The sequence below is a fragment of the Alligator mississippiensis genome, chromosome 2 (genome assembly GCF_030867095.1).
Source record: "Alligator mississippiensis isolate rAllMis1 chromosome 2, rAllMis1, whole genome shotgun sequence".
In the NCBI taxonomy this organism is placed as follows: Eukaryota; Metazoa; Chordata; order Crocodylia; family Alligatoridae; genus Alligator; species Alligator mississippiensis.
In genome coordinates this window covers 91,210,536-91,232,897 of record NC_081825.1, presented here as the reverse complement: position 1 = coordinate 91,232,897, position 22,362 = coordinate 91,210,536, and the positions used below count along the sequence as shown (strand labels likewise).

At 44.4% G+C, this 22,362-nt stretch overlaps 1 protein-coding gene across 2 annotated transcripts in view; it reads left to right on the top strand.

Annotated features, from left to right (window-relative positions):
• Positions 1-3,857: 3,857 nt before the first annotated feature.
• The window catches only part of FNIP2 (folliculin interacting protein 2), a 63,697-nt gene continuing 45,192 nt past the window's right edge, over positions 3,858-22,362 (top strand). Inside the window, exon 1 of one of the 2 annotated variants that reach the window (XM_059721929.1) lies at positions 3,858-4,210. In XM_059721929.1, the coding sequence (XP_059577912.1) occupies positions 4,116-4,210 (95 nt within the window). In that variant the 5' untranslated portion in view covers positions 3,858-4,115. The remainder of the gene's footprint in view (positions 4,211-22,362) is intronic. The other variant, XM_059721930.1, reaches the window with a different exon arrangement.

Here is a 22,362-nt window from a genome sequence, read left to right as displayed (position 1 = left end):
TCACAAGCTCTAATCTAAGGAGAACTGAAACTTTCATCTGGTTCCAGATTGAGGGATGTATGTTGGCAGGCTCGCCTCCTTCCCTTCCTGTCCTGGGTGCTCCTAAACTTTGCAGCCAGAGAACTAACTCTTATGAAACTTCAGATCTCCAGAGTTGCAGCCTCTAATTATCCAAGTTTCCAACAATCCGAAAGTTGTGTATGTACCAAAGTTTTTTGATAGTCCATAAAGATTAGCTTTTTCTGACTAAGGAGCTTCATCAGTTTGATTGCATCTCACACTAAACAGTGAGTCTGAATTCAGATAGATACTAAAGATAGGTAAATTTTAATCTGTCACTTTTCTAGTCACACAGTTGCCTCAGAAGAGAAAAGGCTTTGCAAAAAGCCCTTCTGCATCACAAAACTGTGATTACCTCTTTTGATCCTGCTTGTGTTTTGCTCTTAGGAGATTGTGAAGAATCAGACTGTCTATTCTGACTAACTCTATCTAGCTGGTGCTACTGTACAGTGGTTATGAAAATAATTCCACAGTCCTGTGCTGAAAATGCGGTTGCATTTACTCCATAGTTTATCAAAAATTGTCAGAATGGTTTTGTGAAAGGCATTCAGACTATGTATCTTGATGCCCAGCTAAGTGCATACTATTACACACAGTTTGTCTGAAACAGTTTTGTATCAGACATCCATTTTATATCAGGTAGATTAGCTTCCAGAATCTTTGCAACTTTAAAAGTTGCTTGAGAATGTTATTGGCAAAGTATGGTTCATTGTTCATTTCAGGAGCCAGATAACTAACTTACAGAGGGCCAAATAGTACAATGGTAGAAGCTGTTCATATGCCCTACCACCTTGGGGTATCCAAACTGGATCTGTACAGATGTGAACTAATTAGGATGGAGTTAGTGGACAAAAGAGAGCTTTTTAAAAAAAAATTGCAGAAACATATTTTTCATTCATTTCTACTAACCTTCTATGCCAGCCACAATGGCCTTCATGTTGGGCTTGTATAGCATTTCTAAAACAGAATTCTCCATCAAGGATGTGCAGAGGCCAGACCCAACAGAGCACCCTCCTTGTCCTTGGGAGGCTGCAAGTTGTGGAGCTGATGAGGGAAGAAAAGGGAGAATCACTGCATCCAAAGGAAACTTAGGTTGCAGAACAGGAATAACTTTCTCACTTTGAGGCTGTGACTAAGTCTAACCTCAGTTCCCATGCAACATAAGCCTTTGGCAAGACAAAGATTTATGGGTGAGACTGTGGCATCATTCTTAGACTGTTTCCTTGATAAATGAAACAACTAGAAGGAGCAAAAACCACACGCGCAGAGTCTTAGCTGGATTCTTCAGCTGTGTCCACACAAGTGTGGACATTTGGTTCTCCAGGGACAAGTAGCAGCGGCACATCATGTAGGAGCATGAGGAAAGCCTAAATGTGCTGTGTGTGGCACCACAGATGGGTCTGTGGTGCCACATACTGCACGAACATGCTCATTTGGATGCAGCCTTCAGGGGTATAATTGCCAGATGCATAGCTCAAATGTGGCTCGATAGATCCGAAAGCACCAGACTCCTGTTGGAGTGCTCAGGGGCAAAATGGCCTGATCTGTAGTCCAAAGGTGGCTCCTTGATAGATCCGACAGCACAAGTGATTTCTGTTGGTCGATTGCAGGAACGAGGATGGGAAGGACAGCTGGATCCAAACCTCTCCAAACTTTGATGCATAGACTCGGAGAGCAGTGGGGCTGGAAGGAACTTGCAGACATCACCTAGTGCCTGAGGCAGCACCAGCCCCATGCAACCCACGGGGAACGAAACCACTGTCTAACCTCTGCCCTGACTCACGGGAAAGGGGCCCCAGAGAATGCTCAGATCAGAACCTACCTGGACGCTCTGGAGCCCAGGACTTGCTTGGGGCTTGATGCCCTGTGAAACCCTGAATTCAGCCCAGGATTTTTATGCACTGCCATAAAAGGCCTCTTCTCCATCCATTGCTCGCATCAGTTCCCTGGTGCAGTGCTTCCCAAACTTTTCCTCAGCAGGACCCCGTTTCTGGCCCCATTTCTTCAGGTGCCTCCCATGACTGGCAGTGTTGTGGCGAGGCCAGCTGGGTGGTGGGGGGGAGCAGTGACTGCCTGCAGAAGTCAGTGGCGGCTTTGGTGGCAGCCAATCTCGGGAGGCATGTGCCCTGCCCACACATCGCCTGTGCCACCCTTACAAACCCATCTGCTGATGCTGCGACCCCATTTGGAGTTGCAACCCACATGCAACCCTAGTGATTGAGGCTCAGCAACCTGCCCACAGGAGGGGGGGCCTCAGCAAGCCTGGTTCCCACCCGAGACTGACAGCACTTCACAGAAGCAGGACATTGGCTGTTGTGGCTCCTCTGGGGCAGGTGAGGGTATCAGGTCCCTGCTGTGTCAGGGCAGAGTTTAGATCAGGGCTCAGCAGAGTGCCAAAAACCTCCGCAACCTCAACTTGTAAGATGTCAGCATGCCAGGAGTGGAGCTGCAAGGGGCCTGATCCTTGTTGTGGCAACACAGTCCAACCCCTTCCTCGTGGTCCACCTCAAAGCACATGTGCCAAGCAAAATGCCTTCACTTGCCACACTGGTACCCATGCTGAGGGCTGCCTACCCCGTTTAGTCCCTGTCTGTGGCCCCATCAAGTCCAGGTACCTCCTGGTCAACCTCCTCCTGGCCCTGGCCAAGCCGGCCCTGCACTTGACCAGGAAGGAGGCTCTGGCTGGGAGGATTCCTGGGGACTGTGGGGCTGCTTTCACTCCCATCTCGGAGCAAAGTACAGGCAGTCCTCGGACTTATGATATAATTGGTTCCTGAAAACTGCGTCTTAAGTTGAAACATCGGGGATTGGTTCCTGACCAAGGCCCGATACCCTGTTTTCACCAAAAATAACCCAGAATTTTGTACTCAATCAATTATAGATGAGTAATATCACTACATTAATGTTTTTATATCATAAATAGCTATCATATTGATTTGGAAGGACTTCTTTGAGGTGACTTTGCTGGACTTTTTGAAAGGCTCTTGGTTGGATTTTTGAAGGGTTTCATAGTTTCATAGTAGTTTGGGGTCAGAATGGACCTGAACAGATCATCTAGTCTGACCCCCCGCCACTGGCTGGAGCACACGGTGGGATCACACGACCCCAGACAGGTGTTCGTCCAACTTCTTTTTGAATTTACCCAAGTTACCGGTTCTTGGCTGGAGTCTTCTCAAGAGCCTTGGCTGCAGGTTTTTCTGGAGTCTTGTCTGCTTGCTTAAAGAAAATGTCCAAGGAAGTTTGGACAGATGTTCTCCAGGGAGATAAGCGATGCAGCGAACTTGTTTGCTGGCGTGGTGTCGGACCAAGCTTCTGACGTCAGAAAGTTGAAACAGGGCTTCAGTTTATAAACGGCATCAATGCAAAACATTGTAACTCGAAGTGTTTTAAGTCAAAGACTGCCGGTATCATTGGGCTGGCTCCTTGGACTCATCTGAGGGCTGGTGGGCACTGCCCCAATGAGCCCTGCTCCCTGCCTAGATTGCCCGCAGATGCTACTGGGGATGTCAGCAGTGACCACCTGCAGGCACCACCGGCAGCACCAAAAAGGTGCAGGGGGTGCACCACCACGCTCAGGGGGTGTACGTGCACCCCCACCGCCAACTGTTTTGAACCTCAGACCAGTGCTCCCCTCCTTGTTTTTTTTCATTATTTGTCCCCTCCCAAAAAACCGTCTCCCCTTCTCCCTGCAGCCTCCCCGCCTAAGGGAGCCCAGGGCCCACGTGTTCGAAAGGGGGCCGGACAGGCCTGCCCGCGGGATGCTCGGCAGGGGGCGGGCGAGAGGCTCCCTCAGGCGGGCCGTGCACACGCCCGGCGCGGGGCTGGCGCCAGCTCGGGGCCCTGTGAGCCCTGCCCGGGGGTCGTGGCCCGAGCGTTCGGGCCGCGCGGGCGCTCGGATCCGGCCCCGGGGCTGGCAGCGCCTCCTTCCCTCCCTCCCGCCGTCATATGACTGCCGGCTCCCCCGCCTCCTCGCCCCTCGGCCCCGCAGCGCTGCGGCGGGGATGCAGCCTCAGCCCGCGAGCCCTTCGCCTGCCCCCTGAGCCGGCGGCAGCAGCATGGCTCCCACCCTGCTCCAGAAGCTCTTCAACAAAAGGGGCAGCAGCGCCGCTTCTCCCCCGCGCCGCGCCCCGAAGGAAGGACCTGCCTTCAGGTGAGGCCCAGGGCAGGGCAGGGCGGGACGCGGCTCTGCGGAGAAGCGGCCCCGCACGCGTGGCTTTGCCCCGAGCCGGGGGCCGCCTTCCCCGCTGCTCCCTCTGGCCAACGGGTTTGGGGCGGGAAGTGAGAGTCCTCCGGGGGCCGCCCTTTTGGGGGCGCATCTACACTTGTGCGTTAATGCACATTAGGCATCACTGTGTTTGCACTGCTGCGCATTAGGGGCCTGTGTTGGGTTTAGTGCCTCGTACCAGAGGTATTCGATGGAGCATGTGTTAATAAAAGCGCACCAATGCACATGCAGACGCACCCATTGTGCACGTTTGCCACCTGTTTCAAAAGGGACCTGACATTCTCCTTGAGCCTGGTGGCTGTGCTAGCCCCCAGCTGGGTATGTGTTTGGGCTCTGGCACCACCTTGCCGTTTAGGGTCTTCACCTTTATTACGTGCAATGTGCTTGTTTATTTATTTTTGCTCTGTTGCACCTGTAAGTGTGCGATTGCTCCGGCGCTGCTGTTTCCACTCCCTTCTTTTTCTCCTGATGAAACAAGGTCTAGCTCCTTCCCTGTGGGTTTAGATATTTTAAGGGTAATCTGCATTTGCTGTAAGCACCCCAGCTTCCTTTTTTTTTTTTTTTTTTGGTGGCGTGTGAGCTTGGGCCTTTAGGATTGCTGTTAAGATCCCCAGGGTTTTGAACAGGCTACGGTTGCTGTAAGTCACTGGGCCGCAGATGCCGTAACTCTGGTAGCACAGAATAGAGATGTCTGAGGTAGGCTGCAGAACAAACAGATGCCAGAGTTGTCAAGGGTCCGAAGGAAGAGGACCTGCCTTCAGGTGAGGCGCACCTTTGTTCCTGATTGATTTAAAACAAAGACTCTAATGTGCAAGTTGAGCAAAAGCAAAACAGAAATTAGAAATAATTGTGAATTGTCATTTCGGTACTCCCCTATCAACGCCCTTAAATAAATAAGTTTAAACATAAATGCAAAGGAGTAATAGGAGCGTTAACTACACATAAATAACTTCTATACCTCTGGTCAGTTTCTTCAGCTTGATATCTGTCATCTTGTATCTGAGTTTCAGTCTCCACATATTTGTAACTCTTGTATAGTTTATAATGCTTGCTTTGATGTAAAATATCACAGAAGGCATTCTGCCTCTGTCCTAGTTTGTGTTTTGCTGCTAAGGTAATTTGTATGAAAGTTGCATCAAGATATTTACTGGCTTAACTTTAGGGGACGTATCAAAATATTTAGTGGTTTAACTTTTTAATAGAATGAAGTTTCCAAATTATTTTTTGTAGTTGACCTATCCCTAGCATGTGGAATATCTGGCCCCTCATCACTGCATTTGTTACACATTTCACAAATTATGGCATGTGAAACTTACACAGTGACTCCAGGTCCTAGATATGTCGTTCTGATCTGACATTACATTTTTATTTATTTATTTTTTTTTTTTTTAACCCTCAGGGACAGCGTTTTGAGCAAGCTGAAAGATTGGAATCTTGTCACTTTTTAATCTCTTGTCTAGTCACAAGACCAAACTAGTCATGGCCAGCAGAGCGATTGCATTACGTGTGTCCAGCAAAACTTCACATGTCATCTCTCTCTGCTCAACATGAGTAGACTGGTTGTGTGAGTAGATAATGTATAGAAGTTGATAAGGTTTCTGGCTTCCTGTGCATGAAATGCAAAGAATGTTGGGGAGGGAGAGTTCATCTAAGGAATGGTTTGTGCGTAGTGAAAGTACAAGTGACTACCAACATCTAATCTTTTTGATTTAAGAGGTGGTCTGCCTGGGCTTCTTGCCACCCATATGCTATGGAGCCAGTTATTGGCTCAAGGCCAAAATTGGGTCATGTCAAATTATGATTAGATATCTAGGTTCTAAGTGGTTCCTGTTAATGTGCTGGGTCACTGGGTTTTATTCTTGTTGCCGCATTATATCCTAAAACGCTTGTTAGTGCATCAGGCTGATTTAAAGTGGCTGTTCCCAAATTGTACAGTCCCTTCATAATTCATAGTGTGGGTTAATGTCTTGAGAGATACCTAGTGGACATGGAAAAAAGTTTGAAAAAACAATGGTGTTTTCTCTGAGCCTAATCTGCATATAAAGTGAACTTTTCCAAACAGGAGGTTTTACCTCTTCCGTATCTCCTACAAAATATGAACTTTAATTTCTACCCAGGAGAACTTTTACAATTTTTTTCTCCGATGTCTGATGAAGGGTGTTTGCTCCTGAAAGCTTGCACTTAAATAATATTTTTTTGCTAAAATCTAGTTGGTCTAATAAAAGATACCACCTCTACCACAAGTCCTGAATGCTTTTTCTTCCTCTACCACATGTCCTGAATGCTTTTTCCTCTAGACTAATACAGCTACAACTTGGATACCTGAAAAAACATGAACATTTGTTCCGTACTTGCATTAAGGAGGCTGTTTCTAGTTAAGAGTAATTCTGAATAAGTTGTTTTGGTTTTGGAAACTTAAGTTGAAAACCACTCTGCAGATCTGCTTCATGTGGGCAGACCATTCCACAGAACCCCACTGAAATGACTGAAGCTCACCCATATGGAGCTATCTCAGGATCAGGGCCTATATTAAAGTAAGGTCTGCCTTTCAGAAGGTATGTTACAAACCTAAATTTTAGAATAAATTAATATTGTGTTTTACTGGACTTCAAGAACAGATCCAAACTGCTTTTATATGTCCCTGTGTACCATGGGCATTTGCTCTGAGATGTGGTCTTTCTTCTTGTCCCCAAACTCTCTGGTTTTCTCTCTTCTCCCCTTCCTTTTCCCATTTCTACCCATCCTTTTTCTTGTGTCGTTGGAATGTCCAGAGTGTTTATGCCTGTTAATCCCTCACTTATCTTTTTCCACACCCCACCAAATGTTTCACATCTCTTCTTTAAGGAACCTTTTGATGGTAGTGCATACCTTAATTTGCAGAGAAAAGGGTAGGGATGCTGGATTATTGACAACAAGCACCTGAAGGGCAGTTTATAAAGAGGCTAGAAAGAGACTCTCTCTGTGCCCTTAGGGGACAGGACTAGGGGCAATGGCTTTAAACTGCATTAGAGGAAATTTAGATTGTAGAATAGAAAGAACTGTTTCATTAGGAGGGTGGTTAAGCATTGAAATGAGCTACCTAGAGAGGCTGTTGAATTGCCATCCCTGAAAGTTTTCAAGAGCAGATTAGACAGAGACTTAACTAGGTTGGTTTAGCTAGGGATGATCCTGCTTTGGGCAGGGGGCTGGACAAGATGACTTTATGAGATCCCTTCCAGCCCTACTTTGCCATGATCCCTTGGCTAATTTTTTTTCTCCTTTCCCAGTACTACTTCTCTGGTGGTCAGCAGCAAGTATTCTGGGGTCTTTCAGGCTCCTGGCATGGTGTGGTTCAACCAGTCACCTACTAGGACAAATCTTCTAATACAAACAGGGAGAGAGAGAAATATGGCTGATACATGCAGAGAGAGAAGCAGAAAGAGGTTCTGTGTAGCTCTTACTCCCCTGCCAGTCGCTTTCCCACCCTCCTACATTAAGTAATTGCCTTTTACTGATCAACCCTTGGTTTCCTAACCACTTCCTGTGAAACTAGGAAATATCTGTACATTTTACCTCTTTCCCCAAGGTCCTGAGTTACTGGGAAACTGATCAGGTCTTATTTAATTTCCTCTGCTACTCCTTAATTAGTAGCAATAGCCAAGGCCTGAACACTGTTTATCTGCAGACTTGGGAAGATGGTACTTCTAAGATGGGAGTGGCTAACCTGTGACACGGGCAGGCTTTCTGAGTGTCCCATGGCAGATTGGGAAGGGGACAGGCAGCAGATAAGAAACAGAAAGCAGAGTCATAGATTGCAGAGAAAGGGATTGTAATGTTATTCATGGAGAGAGCAGAGATAATTTGTGGCATGCCTACCAAAACCATTGCCCTCCTCTCCCCCACCCCTTCTCCATTCTAGGATTTGCTTTTGGAGAATTGTATTTACATCTAAGAAGTGCAGAGAACTCACTTTATAAACAGAAAGTTTGTTTTCTTCAGAAACTAGAGATGGTGAGAAGGGTGAATTTACTGATAGGTGAATTTCTCAAGTTTTGTTAATGTCTGTGAATGTGTGCTGCTTTTTTTTTCCTTAATAACTATATTTTTCCCTTTCCTTCCTTTTCCATTCAGTAAGTCCATGGAGAAAGACCCATACCTCCTAGCTAAGGTAAACTGTAGCTATTTCATGGTAAAAGAGGTTTGGGTCCTGTATCTGAATATGGGGACAGTAGAATGGGCCTAGAGCTGCTGAAATGAAGAGAGAGGGAATGTAGGAGTGTTGGGGTTGGAACACGTTTATCTGAAATGTCAGGGCTCTCCTTCCCCTCCTTTTGATTAGGTTGGATAGTGGAGCTGGGGAATACTTAGGTTGGGGCTTAAGTGCAAATTACAAAGCAGTGGGTACTAATGTTTTTGGTGCCACATATTGGCCCCACACACTCAAGTGCCACTGATCCCATTCCCCTGTCTAATCTGCTGCTTCGCTTTCTACTCCCTGCTCTGTCTGCCACTGCATTCTCTATCCCTTCCCTTCTCTGCTTGGTGCCACACGCAGAGGTTGTACATGCCACCTACAGCACACATCACAAGTTGGCCACCCTTGTTACGATGTGCTTGAGGAACAAAAGAATGTCTGTAGTATAATGTGGTGTGTGTGTGAGCAAATTTTATATACCAGTTCCAACATTTTAAATTTTTAATTAATTTTTTTCTTCATGTTATTCCTTGCTATCTTCCAAATGACTCGTTTCGTAACTAGAAAAAATGTATGGTATTTAAGATGAGAAACACTTAATTAATTGCTTTTAGTTTGGTGTTTGGTTTTCTACTAGTGTTCTAAGAAACCTTCAATACTTCCTGCAGAAAAACACACACACCTGTGTTAAGACCCCAAGCAATCCTCAGACTCCTAATATCGGATACTGCTGTACTTCAAAGAACAAGATTGGGTAACTGATTTTGAACATTATGGGTTGTTTCCATATCCATGTGCTCAACAGAAAATCTGTTAAGACAGTCAGGCACTAGACATGTTGAGCTTTGGAGAGACAAGTAAAATATTCCTACAAAAACGTAGTGTCTCAGTGTGAATGTATTGCAGTGAATTCCTCAAATCAAACATAGTAATGGAGGATAGCTTTAGAGAGAGGAATTGGGTTTTGGATAAGTTTATTTGTCAAACTTGTATCCTGCCCTTTCCAGAAGGCTCAAAGTTTTTGTAAATCATTTTGGTTCTAAAATAGGGTTTAATAGTAATGTTGTGCCATATCTTTCAGCATGGAAGACTGAAATGGGCTTACCATGATCAAGCAGTTGAGGGTTAAAGTTACACAAACATCTTTACAAAGGAGAGGGGAGCTGGCGTGAAGTTAGTGATTTCCAGGACATGTCAGAAGGTGGGAAGCAAAATACATTGGATGCTTTTTCTGCATTATCTTTTACATTTGTCAGTGTCTGGTTTCTGCTTCATAGCCTCAGTAAAAACTCCTCACTATTGGCAACTGAATGAAAGGATGTAGGAGAGAATATATTTTCATTTAACGCACATGCTATAAAAGATTAAATAATCTTTTAGCTGCATTTGAAACTGGCAAACAGGCCGTTACTTCAGTTTTAAATATCCACTGTTTCTTTTGGTGTTTGCAATGGAACGGATGTACATTGTACAGCATTTCTGGTTGGTAACAGTTTGTTAGCCTTGGTATATGAGATCATTCACTTGGCAGTTGATGCTAGTAATTCCTTTGGTCATAGTGCTGAAATGCTTGGTGAGATCCCACTTGCTAAGCATTATTTCACAGCACTTCATTGAAAGCCTGGCAATATTCCACCCTCCGTAAAAGGAAAGAAAGCAGTAGTGAGCTGTGAGTATACTTGTATGTCAGTCGTGTTTTATTATTATTAAAAAGATACACACACCAATACATTCCTAAAGCCTACTTGGGTTGCTTTTGAGCTCTTTACTTCTCTATAAGTAACCAAATAGCACAACAGCTACAAAAGGCACTAAGCACCCATATGTATTTTTAGGTTTCTAAATACTTAAAAAAAATACATTCCCAAACCTCTAAAAAGGTTTAGAAATGGCTGTTTTGGAAACGGCCTGACTTTAGGCTTTGCCTGGCTTTCCAAAGCAATCAGAGTATGGGCCCAGAACACTAAATGAAGGGTCTAGATCAGGGGTCTGCAGCGTTTTTGGGCAGAGTGCCAAAAATATCTGCAACCCCGACTCCTAAGATGTTGGCATGGTGAGGGAGCCACGAGGGGCCCAGTCCTTCTTGCAGTGCAGCGCTGTCCCCTTCCCCACTGTCCACCCCAAGGCGTACGTGCAAAGCAAAATGTCTTTGTATGCTGTGCTCTGGCACCCATGTTGGGGTTTGCCTACCCCTAGTCTAGATCAGAGGTGGTGAACTTGCAGCACGTGTGCCATAACTGGTATAGGCAACCTCTGTTTTGTGGCATGTGGTAGATTAAGGATGGTACGGGCAAAAGAGCAGCAGATGGAGCAGAAAGCAAGGCAGCAGATGGAAAAGGGAATTGGAGTGGCTTTCAGGATAACTTGTGGCATGCCTGCCAAAAAATGTGGACCTCCTTGCTAACAGATGAAGGATAAGACCAAGGCTTGGAACAAGACATCCCCTTTGACCCCAGCCTTTCCCAAGAGCAACAGCTGTAGACTAGTTCAGTTAACACAGTACTGCAAACAATTCTATTTAAGAGAACAGCCTAATAAGGAAATGTTGGAGAGTATGGACCTTTGAGATGGAAACTGGGTTCCCAGCTTGGGGCTGTTTGTGGTGGGGCGGGGACAAGTTTTTTTTACCTTCCTAAACGTTGTTTTGATTTCCTTCTCTGCTCTTGTTGCTATTATCTTTTAGAGATTTCTGACTTCTTCCAGCTTTGACGCAGGAGCATTGTCAACTATCTTCCAGGGTAACAGTTAATGTGGAGTTTGGGAAGAGTCTCACCTCTTTTTCACACCATAGCTGTTACTCATGGAATCCTTGAACAAATTACTTTGTACTTTCATGAAGACTGTCATTTTGACTGCTCTTAATTTTTTTAAAGTGAGTAGCACTCGTAAAAGGAGTACAAGCAAGTCATCTATGAATGCCGTGCCAATGGTTGTGGACACCAGTTACTCATACAGTCCTGTGCACTGAATTCTGAAGACTTGACTCATAGTTAGGTGTTTATAGTAATCCTAAAGTAGCCTCCTAATTCTCATGTCCATGACTGGATAGTCAGGCATCTTGCCACATGATGTACTTGGTACAGGCTAATCCAGAGTTGTAAGGGTAGTAGAAAGACTGTGCATCTGTAATACACTTTATGCACAATCCACTTTTAAATCGGGTTGTCTAGTTTAGTTGTTTTCAACATTTTCAGAGTCATGGCACCCCTGGACCATTTATTTGAATTTGTTGGCATCCCCAGTTGAGAACCATTGTTGCTGCTGCCTCAGTGTACCTCAGTACTTCTCAACTGGGTGATGCTGCCGCCAGGTAAAACTGCCCAATGCAGGACTAGATTAACCCTAGGCATACAAACACATGGGCCCCTACTTAATACTGTATATTTATATTACTTTTTCACTCAATTATAATATGTAAAATAATCATAAATGGACCCCTTCTTCACTTGGGGCCCTAGGCATGTGCCCAGTTTGCCTATGCATTAGTCTGGCATGTGCCTGCTGTGCAGCCAGGCTGGGAAGGGCTGTGGCACATGTTTGTGGTCCTGCATTAGGGCTTTCTGATGATCCTGAAGCAGGACAGGAGAGGTGGCTTGGGCTGCTGCCCTTCCCAGTCAGGGTGGAACTGTCCCCCACGCTTCTGTGTTCTGAAGGAGCGTGTGTGTGGGGCGGGGGAGCAGGTTGAGACTCTGCTACAGCCCGAGCTGTTTTATCCTGCTTTAGGATTATCAGTGGTGAGAGTGGCACATGGTGGGGAGGGAGTGGGGGAGGTAGATGTTGGGGGTACAGGTACTGTGGAGTATGCAGGCACAGGGGTGCGGGCAAGTAATGTGGTGGGACAGGTGGCTAGGAGCAGGGCTCAAGCCACTTGGCCCCTCTGCTTACTTGCTTGCACCCCTGCTGTTACTTGCCCCATTGAAGTGGGTGGGGGGATGGAGTTACATAATTAGAGTCTATACATGAAAAATTATAACAAAGTTATACATTTTGCATTTTTAGAATCCAAATATTTTGGGGTTGTCTTAGTTTCAGGTAAATGTGGTAATTATTTATTATGTGGTACATAGGCAAAGAGCTTTGGGCTGAATACTCAAAACTTTTATGTATAAAATGTCTATAATGTCTATGTATAAAAGAAAAATATTTAGACAAGTTTGATTAAATAGTGAAAGCTATGAACCAGTTAAGTTAATGACCAAAAGTGAGTTTGGGAAATAAAGTGCATAGCTCATAGAAAAGAGATGTGGAAAGGCCCTCAAGAGGTCAGATGTGTGTGAAAAGTGAGGATAACAAGGGACTAGCACCAGGGGTAGCACATGAACGATAGAGTTGTTGGGAGAATGAATATAACAAAATGAGGTCTCTGTGAAGCTAGAAAGTCAGGCATTTGTCTGGCTATGTTCCTTCTGGGCATTTCCCATCATATGTGATTGATGGCCATACACTAGTAAATAAACTGAGCCTAGCTTTGCATCTAAAGCAGGTTACATGTGGAGCAAGAGATTATTCTTCAACTACAACCTCAGTCATGCATAAAAACTGCCAGTTATTAGATCAGAGTCAGGCCATAGGTCCATCTTAACCAAATAGGCTATGTTACAGTGGCAGAGAGTGGATGCTAAAAGGGAGAGTGAATAGGATATGACCAGTGTTTTTGCTCTGTTCCCCTCCCACTAGCAGCCTCCAGCATTTAAGGTCCAGGAAATTCTGATTGCCCCTTTACTTCAAGAATTTTTCAGATCCCTTTTTGAATCTGATTAAATTGTCAGCTTCCACAGCATCTTGTGACAGTCAGTTCCACACTTTAATTACATTCACTGTGGAAAAAAAAGAACTTTCTTTTGTTAGTTTTAAACTTAATATCTATTAGTTTCATTGTATGACCTCCTAGTCCTTGTATTGTAAGAGATGGTAAATAGGTAATCCCTATTTACTTTATCTTCACTATTTAGTATTTTGTAAGCCCTTATGTCCCTGCCTCGAGCATCTCTTTTTTTTCTAAACTGAATTAACCCAGCCTCTTTAGTGTCTCCTCACGGAAACTCCTCCATTCAACTAATCATACTTGTTGTCCTCTGTACGTTCTCTAGCTCTTCTATTTTTTTCTAGTTGCATGTCTTTTCTCCTCATTATGCCCACATAGCGGCACTCTGTTTCATACTTACAATTTTTTTGCGCAAATACCATAGTAATATTTTTATATAGGAGAGCTAAGTGACAAAGCAGACTACAATACAGAGTGAAGGGGAAAATATTGTGGAGTTAACTGCTTCGCTTGGGCTAGGAACAGATGTTGCATTTTTCCCTGGATAAATTGTGCCTGTGTTTTGTCGTGGAATAAAAATATTCCAGGATTAGCATGTACACACATTGCCCTTCTAATCATGGTTTAGTGAGCAGCTGAATGAAGTGGTGCTTTTCTGCTATTGATTCAGTGATGCAATCCTGCGATACCTGAACAGATGCACTTTGCAATTACCTAGGACAAACTTATTACCTGGTAAAAACAGACATTGGGTTTATCCTAGGTCTGATTATCCCACCTGGCATCACAACAAGCATGGGGCAGTCTATTGCAGATACTGCTTGAATGGTAATTAACTTAAATTAGCCCTGATTTTGGAATAGTGGTGTATCTGGACCTCTTTAAGTGGTACTTAAAGTGGGGCTATGGGCTTGTATGTCTATAAAATTCCACAATAAAAGGCTATGTCCCTGGAGAAATCCCATGTCTGTTTTTACCCCCTCTTATCCACAGTCTTAAAGTTTCCTGGATAAAAAGTTTTCTACTACCATTAGCAGTTACTCCTGTTTTCCCCGGTACTGAAGAGAGCTTGCAGTTAAATCAAACTTGCACTGCGAGAATTAAAACCTATTAGCTTGGGGACCTGCACATTCATTAAAATGTACAGTATTTGGGAGCTTCTTCCTTCCAACACACTAAGGCTACAGAAATGGATGTCACCAAATGAAGGGCATGAACTGCTCCAGGATGTGTCCCAGCACAGCGGATCAACTTTAGCAGGCAAATGCACATCACCCATTGTCCCACCCTTTGATCTTGGATGACCTACTTCGAGAGATGGGTACCAGAGATAGTCAGGGGTGCATCTCTGGAAATGGGGAACGCTAACTTTCCTTACTTCCATGGATGTGACCTGGAGATCCTGGGGCATGTCTCTGAAAGCAGGGAAAGCCAGGCTGGTGCTCCTGAGACTTTGAGGGCCCAATCCTGGGCTGAAATTTTCTAGGGCATGCAGAACTAAGTGCCGAGAGTGCCTGCCCGGGGCAGTTGGGGAGGGCTGGGCAATTCTCTGGACTGTCTGTGTTTTTTCACCATAAAGCAAATAGGTGTTTGTTGCAGCAGAGCGACACCAATTACCATATTTAATATAAAACAAGGGTTTTTTTCCCTGCTGATCAGCGTGTGTGGGGGGAAGCCCCTCATTTTATGTTCACATACAAAGTGGAGGCAGGAGCAGGCAGCTGCTGTGGCTCTGGCTCTGAGCCCAGGTCAGGGCCAGAGTCAGACCTGCAGCAGTCTCCTGTCCCCCTCTTCCACTTCCCCTCTGCAGCTTCTACCCCCACCCATCCCTTTTCCTCCCCCTTACTGTCAGGGACAGCTCAGCTCCAGCTGGGGCTGGAGTCTCTCCTGGGCAGGAGCACATGGAAACTCCTTCCTCTGCCCAGCCAGTCAGCAGCACTGACACTGCTGCATATCCAGGCAAGGGCTGGGCTTCCACGTGCTATGCTCTCTGGGATGGAGCAGTGTCTGACAGTAAAGGGGAGAGGGAGGTGGCAGAGGCAGAGATGGGAAGGAGGAACAGTTAGAGGGGCAAAGGTGGTAGGGACCTGGGGCTGGAGGGGTGCAAGGGGGGGGGCAGGAAGACTGTAGGGAGAAGTGGGTGGGACAAAGGGCAAGCGGGCCACTTTGACTCGGTCCTCCGCCCCTTTTTCCCCCCACTCCAGCCGCTGTTTTCCCTGCTGTAGCAGTTGGGAAAGATTGAAAACTACCTTCCAATACTTAGATTGTATACCTGGAAAATTATAACAAATGTATATATTTTTCCATATATAGAATCTAATTATTGGTGGGGGGTCATCTTATAGTTGGGCAAATACAGCATTACTGCCCTCTGCCATTTGTGGCATGTCAAAGGGTATGGATATCTATTTGGTTTTACTTTGTGCTGCTATAGAAACTTTTAAGGCGGCCAAAAGGTGATGAATCTATTTCCATACTCCAATACTCTGTTTCTGTGACATCTGTTTCCATACTCCAGTGAGGATTCACACATGTGAAATCAGCCTTGCAACACTCGTGTGAGGTAGATGAACTGCACAGATGCTAATAGGCTAAATGCTATCATTTGGATTTCTAGTTTGGAGGCAGTATAAGAAATACAAAATAGTCTTGTATTCCTCCTTTTCCTGACTCACTTGTCTTATTGGATAGTTCCTAGTTAGTGGGATTTATTAAAAACAAACGTCTCCAAAATCAGCTTCTCAATTTCTATCAGGTGTTCTCACCTCAGACTCTGAAGGCAGGCGTAACAACTGCATTATCAGTTTATATGAGCATTCTAATACTATACAAGCCTAAGTCTGTCCTTCTGTCTGTCAGTCACGCTTTATTTGCGTTTATACAAACGTTTGAACAGAAACTCGCAGCGTGGTGGAGCGCCGCCATGATGGTGGGGACACGGGAACAGAGGGCGGGCCGAGACCAGTGCAGCTGGCCTCGTCCGCACCCTGCTTCCTGGAGGTGGGAGCAACAGAGCAGATGGAACAGAGCTGGCCTCACCCCCCCCCGCCCTGCTCCCTGTAGGTGGCGATGATGGCATGGGGGGTGAGGCCACCAGAGCTGGCTTTGTTGCAGCGGGGAGGGGGAGAGCGGTCCTAGACCACAAGCAGCAGGCAATAAAGGGGGAGCGGGCCCAGATTGGGGGGGGGGGGGGGGCAGGCAGGGACGGGGCTCTGTTCCACCACACTCCCTTCCTCCCTCCCCCCCAACCCTAATCCTCCCCTCCTCTCCCCCCCCCCCCCCCCATTCCTGACAGGCAATTGGCTAGTCCTTTAATATCAATACTCCTCTTACATCTGCATGTTTCTGTAGCAATACAAATATAGCAAAACCATTTCCAACTTGGATCCTGATTGGGTTAAGCAGGGTTAAACATTGGAACATTTAGCTCAGGGGTAAGTGAACCCTGGCAAGGGTGCCAGAGCATGGCGTGCACAGGCATTTTGCTTGCATGCCTCGGAGCAGATGGTGGGGAAGGGGCCAGGACTGTGCTACCACAACAAAGATAGGACCTCTTGAGGCTCCCCTGCCATCCGCCCCTGGTGTGCCAGCACCTTACAAATTGAGGGTGCAGGTATTTTTGGCTCTCTGCCCAAAAATCTTGCTGACCCCTGATTTAGCTTGTATTGGTGAAACTTCATTCAGTTACAGCATAGCAGCTGATGTAAGCTCCAGAGCAGCAGCAGTTTCCCTTCTCCTGTTTAAACCATCTATCTAAGAGTGGGCTTGGCCATACCCTTAGATGGCTTCTTTATTGGATGACCCTGGGTTAGTCTTTCACAGCAGACTGCTGGCATACTAGGAGTCACTGCTTTGGGACCAGGTAATTAACTTGTGGGGCTGTAAGGAGACAGAGTGTTGGGAGTGCTGGGGCTGAACACACAAAACCACCTTTTTCAAACAAAACTAGGAATTGGGAGCAGCTGACAAAACTAGGAATTTCTGAAAACAATTTTAGAATAAATCTGATTCTACTCTGATGATTACCTAGGGTCTGAACAGAGATGACTTTACAGATGCTTATCTTAAACACGGAAATACCAAGGCCCTTTTTGATTGATAGAAAGGGAGTGTGATTCTCTAATCATGTGAGCTCAGCTGAGTTGGCCTCCATCCTAAAAAGAATTACAAAGATTTTTTGATCGCCTTAAGCCAGTGGATATCAACCATGTTAGGCTTAAGGTGTCCCTGAGAAAATGCCAGCTTTTAGTTTTCACGTGTCTTTTGACTATTGAAAAATAATAGAGCAATTCTTCTTTTGCAAAGAACTCGGAAAACTCACAATAGGTCAGAATATTTTTGACCCTGTGGATTCCTATCTGAAATCTCTAGATTTATCTTGTGAATCATATTTGCACACTTAACAGTGGTGACATTGCATGGCACCCTCTGGCGCACCTAAAAAGATCTCAAGTTACCTTAGTTGAGAATCACTGCCTTAAGCAAACTTGTCTGAAACTGTTTCAGCTGTCCTCATTTTAGTTTGGCTGTAGCCTAGTTTACATTAAAGCCAGATAATGGAGCTGCAGAAGTATCAGCTTATATTTTAACAAGCTTTAAAAGGACGTATCAATCACATCTGTGGGCACAAATAACATTTGCTACAAGGCTTTAAAGCAGTTTTAGACATTAGTTTCTGAATCAATAAGTTCAGTGCTTGGGAGACTAAAGGTTGTACTTAAATCTGTCTGTTGTTGATGCTGTCTACCTCAGAATTTTTCAAAGAACTAGTGGGCTCCCCACATAATTTTATGGGCATTGAACAGGAAACAACTTGTATAGAATTAGGCAAGTAGCATATGCAGTGAAATTGGTTCATTCTACCTAAAACAAGAAAAATAAAATAAAACAACTCACTATAACTATAAAATACCTATGGAGAGTTAGTTTTTACTGATAGAACCATCAGGCAGCTGGGAGTACAGCTGAGAAGAAAATGGGAAAGTAGGATGTTGAAGCTGCAAATAGATTTTTTTTTCTTGAATGCATATGATTGTACCTGAAGTTAAAACAAGGGATCAAATTACTCATACTTCATCTTTCTTATTTTTCTTTTTGTAAAATGAAGCTGCACGGAGTGTCAAGGGTAATCTGCACCTATGAGTAAAACTTTGTTCCAACCACATAAAGGAATGATCCTAACATAGGTGCATTAAATAGGGGAGTTAAACTAAGTAATTTTATATTACTGAAGTGTTAAAATAATAGTGATGCAAAGCAGGTTTGGTCAATCTGGGCAGATTTTTTTCAGTCAGCAGAAACTTGGAACTCGAGATCTTTGATTCTCAAGACAAACCCAGAGATTTCAAATAGGAATTCATAGTGATTAAAACATTCTGACCAGCTGTGAGCTTTCCGATTTCTTTGTAACAAAGGAATTCTATTATTTTTCTGTAGTCAAAAGTGAAAATTTCAAAACTGACATGAACCTTTTCTGAGGGGTGCCTTGAGGCTACAGAAGGGTGCCTCAAGGATAGAAAGGTTAAGAACCACTGCTTTATAGTGAAGAATGTGTTCACTGAGATGCTGTCCTGGATCATTCTGAAGGCACCTTTTCTGGCCCAACTACAAGCAAGAAGCCAGTGTGTAACCTGTCACCTGGCCCATCTAGACACACATGGACTTATATGCTTCTAAGATTATTTCTTTTATATATACAAATCATCAGTTCATCTCCTAAGATCCATGTATACAGATACTTCTCCTAACGCTTCAAAGTGCCACACCAGTCCTTGATGCAGACATTAGATGAAGTCTAAATCATTAATTTGAGTTGCAATCAGAGATTTATATAACCTTTGGTTAGTGCATAACAGTGTTCCTGATTCACGTTATGTATGTAGTTTTGAACTGCAATATGTATTGTACATTTGAGCATGTTTTAGTTGAAAGTAAAATTACGGCTTCTTAATCAGATGTTATGTTTTCATTTAAACTAGGATTAGAATTAGTCTATATTGAAACATGATGATTGACTTTAGTTTGGGCCCCATGTAATAGATTGGAAACTGGGCCAGAATCCTTGATTTTTGCCAATGCTTTTGACACTTCTATGATGCTCTCATAGTAAACTAAGGGAATATACAGTGTTTTCATCCAGATGTCATGCCTAAAACTTGCAGGCTACTTCAAGAAAGATGTAGAGATACTAGAAAGAGTCCAGTGGGAAGCAGCAAAAATGATTTATGAAGAAGAGCTCCAAGTACCTGGGACTAAGGTGAAGATTTGTTAACAGTCCTCAAATACCTGAAAGATAGTTAGAAAGAGGATGGAAATAGCTCTGACTGCACGGGGCAGGACAAGGAGCAATAGTCTTAAATTGCAGCGAGGGAAACTTGAGTTGGATATTAGGAAGAACTTTCTCATTACGAGGGTGATTAGCAGGGATCCTAATAAAGAAATATTAGTGGGGTTTAATTTTAATCATGGGGGGAAAATGTAGATTTTTGGGTTACTTTTTTTTAAATCCAAAAATTGGGGGGTTTTTATCAGAGAAAACCAGAATCCTTGGTGATCAAGCATTGGAACAAGCAGCCTAGAGAGGTTGCAGAATCTTTCTTCTTAAGAATAGATTAGACAGTTGACTGGGATGATTTAGAAGGCAGGGTAGATATGCACCTTTATGGACTAATTAAAAGAGAGAGAGAGAGCATGAACGTACTTTCGTGAATCCAAGTTCAGTCAGGAGTGATCCTGCCTTTAGCAAGGGGTTGGACTAGAGCCTATAGGTTCCCAAACTTTTACTTACTGTGTGTAGCCTCTTCCAGATTTACCAGTTGCCTGCATACCCCTACCAGCAGGCGCTTTATTTTAACCCCTGAAATGTCAGTTATTATAATGAACATGATAGCCACCATTACACAGTTTGTCCCACGCACCTACCAGAGATGTCTTGCATACCCCCAGGGGAATGCATACTATAGCTTGGGAGCCCCTGGACTAGAGGACCTCCTGAGCTCCTTTCCAGCCCTAATGAAGCCAGTTCCAGCCATACTAGTCTGTTGCGAAGTTGTCATATTTTTCATTGCAAATAAATCGGTAATAATTACCCTGTATCTTTTTATTAAGTACTGTAGCAACTGAAATTTCTTCCTTATTGTGTCCTTGAACTTGTGAAGATAAAGGCATACAACAAGTTTCAGAAATTAATTGTTGGAAAGATATTACTAGTCCTCTGTATGAAAGGATTAAAGAGTGTGTTGTGTGTAATAGGCAAACTGTTGTACTACCATCAAGAGAAATGAAACACATCTCTGGCTATAGCTGGGGAAAACACTGGGATTGACGCTATATCCGCCTACAGTTATCACTTAATTCATCTGAGTCAGGATTTCCTGGCATTCATCTCCACTCTGGCAGTGGACTGTTGCTATTAGTGCTGCAGTAGTTTTTGGATTGGTTAAGTGTAGCTTCTTATTAGGGGTGGCATTTTTTTTTCTTTACCTGCCCTGCCACTGGGAGAAACTAGTAGGGGTTTGTGAGCATTAAACACATTATATTAAACTCCATTTCTCATGTCTTCCTTTCCCTCATCTGCTAATGGTTGGCTGCAGTTTGTATGTACCTGGTCTTTTCTACCTTCAGAAAAAAAAACACAAACTTGTTCAGCATATCCTGACAAAAAGTTTTTGCCTAACTGCTTCTCCAACACTAGTTCCCAAGGAGGGGAAACTTCCTAGGGACAGATTTCACTAACAACTTATTGATTTGATTAGTGTCACACATTACTGTTTACTTTTTCTCCAAAAGTCAGGTGTTTTGGGGGGTTTTTCTCATGTGGCAAGCACCAAAGCATCTGTATTCATTGCTTCTGTTTTAGGTGCAACTGGTGGTTCTTCTAAAAATAAAATGCATAACCTTAAATTGTTTCACTAGTGAGCGCAAGCTTAGTTCTTGAGCACTTTGGTTTTTAAAAAGTCTTGTGATTGGTTACTTCAGTGTCTTCAAAAGCATTTTGAAGTCAGTAAAAGTTGAAGATTGTCAGTAGAGCTAGCTAAATCTTTTTGTTTTATAATTTATTTCTTGGGAAAAGGCAGCTTTGTATCCTTCAGTGGAAGAAACTGTCTCACTTGGAAGGAGCGGCTGTCTCCAGAACACCATAGGGCACCTCACGATTAAGACTGGAGCGGATTTAAATCAATGTCCCACATCCCAGGACAGTATGCATCCAACTACTGAGTACTAGAGTTTAGGGGAGGGAATTAATGCCTCCTTTGCCATTTGTGATTTGCCCCCCAAGTTCCCTTGTCAATCCAGTCCTGTGCTTGCAAACTTTGTGTTCAGAAAATAGTGAACATCTTAATTCAAAACAAAGCACTTCATTTTGAGCCAAATAAAAATGTGGGTAAAATATATTTGAAAAATCAACCATTTCTGTGTTGACCAAAGCAATCTTTTATTGAACCCTGAGCATGGGCGACTGGTGCCTCCCAAGTCTGAGGGGGCACTAGTGGGGCACAACCGAGGGGCCCAGCAGCACTTCTGCCTCAGTCAATGTGCAGCCAGTGGAGCCGATTTCAGTGCCCCCCTACCAACCAAAGCACTTGCTGTCGGGGGGGCACCAGTGCTCTCAGGGGGGCATGCCCCCCCGTACCCCTCTTACACATCACCTATGACCCTGAGCAATCCCCTATTTTCATGGATCTACTGATCTGCATCTCATATACCAAAGACTGATGGGTGTATTATTTGCCATTTTACATATAAGATTTTAAAAAATCTACAAGGCTACAAGTGAGTTAAAGAATAGGCCATATCTCTGAGGAAGAAAGAGCAGGAAGGGGCAAGCCAGTTTGTGTGTCAGGATGCCAGCCGTAGGGTATGGTAAAGACATGTGTTAGCCTGCCAAATGACCCTAGGGCAGCGTTTCTCAACCTGTGGGTCGCGACCCAAAAGTGGGTCACAAGAATAATATGAAAGGGTCGCAAACAAACTCTTAAAAAATGGATTCTCCTTTTAAAGCACAAAAACATAGGAAGCTGTGGGTTTTCCCTTGCAGGCGGGCAGGGTTCTAGCTGGCGAGGGGCTGCTAGGGGCCCCCCATGCCCCTGCCCCACACTGGGGGGCAGGGGGGCAGTTGATCAGGAGTGAGAGGCACTG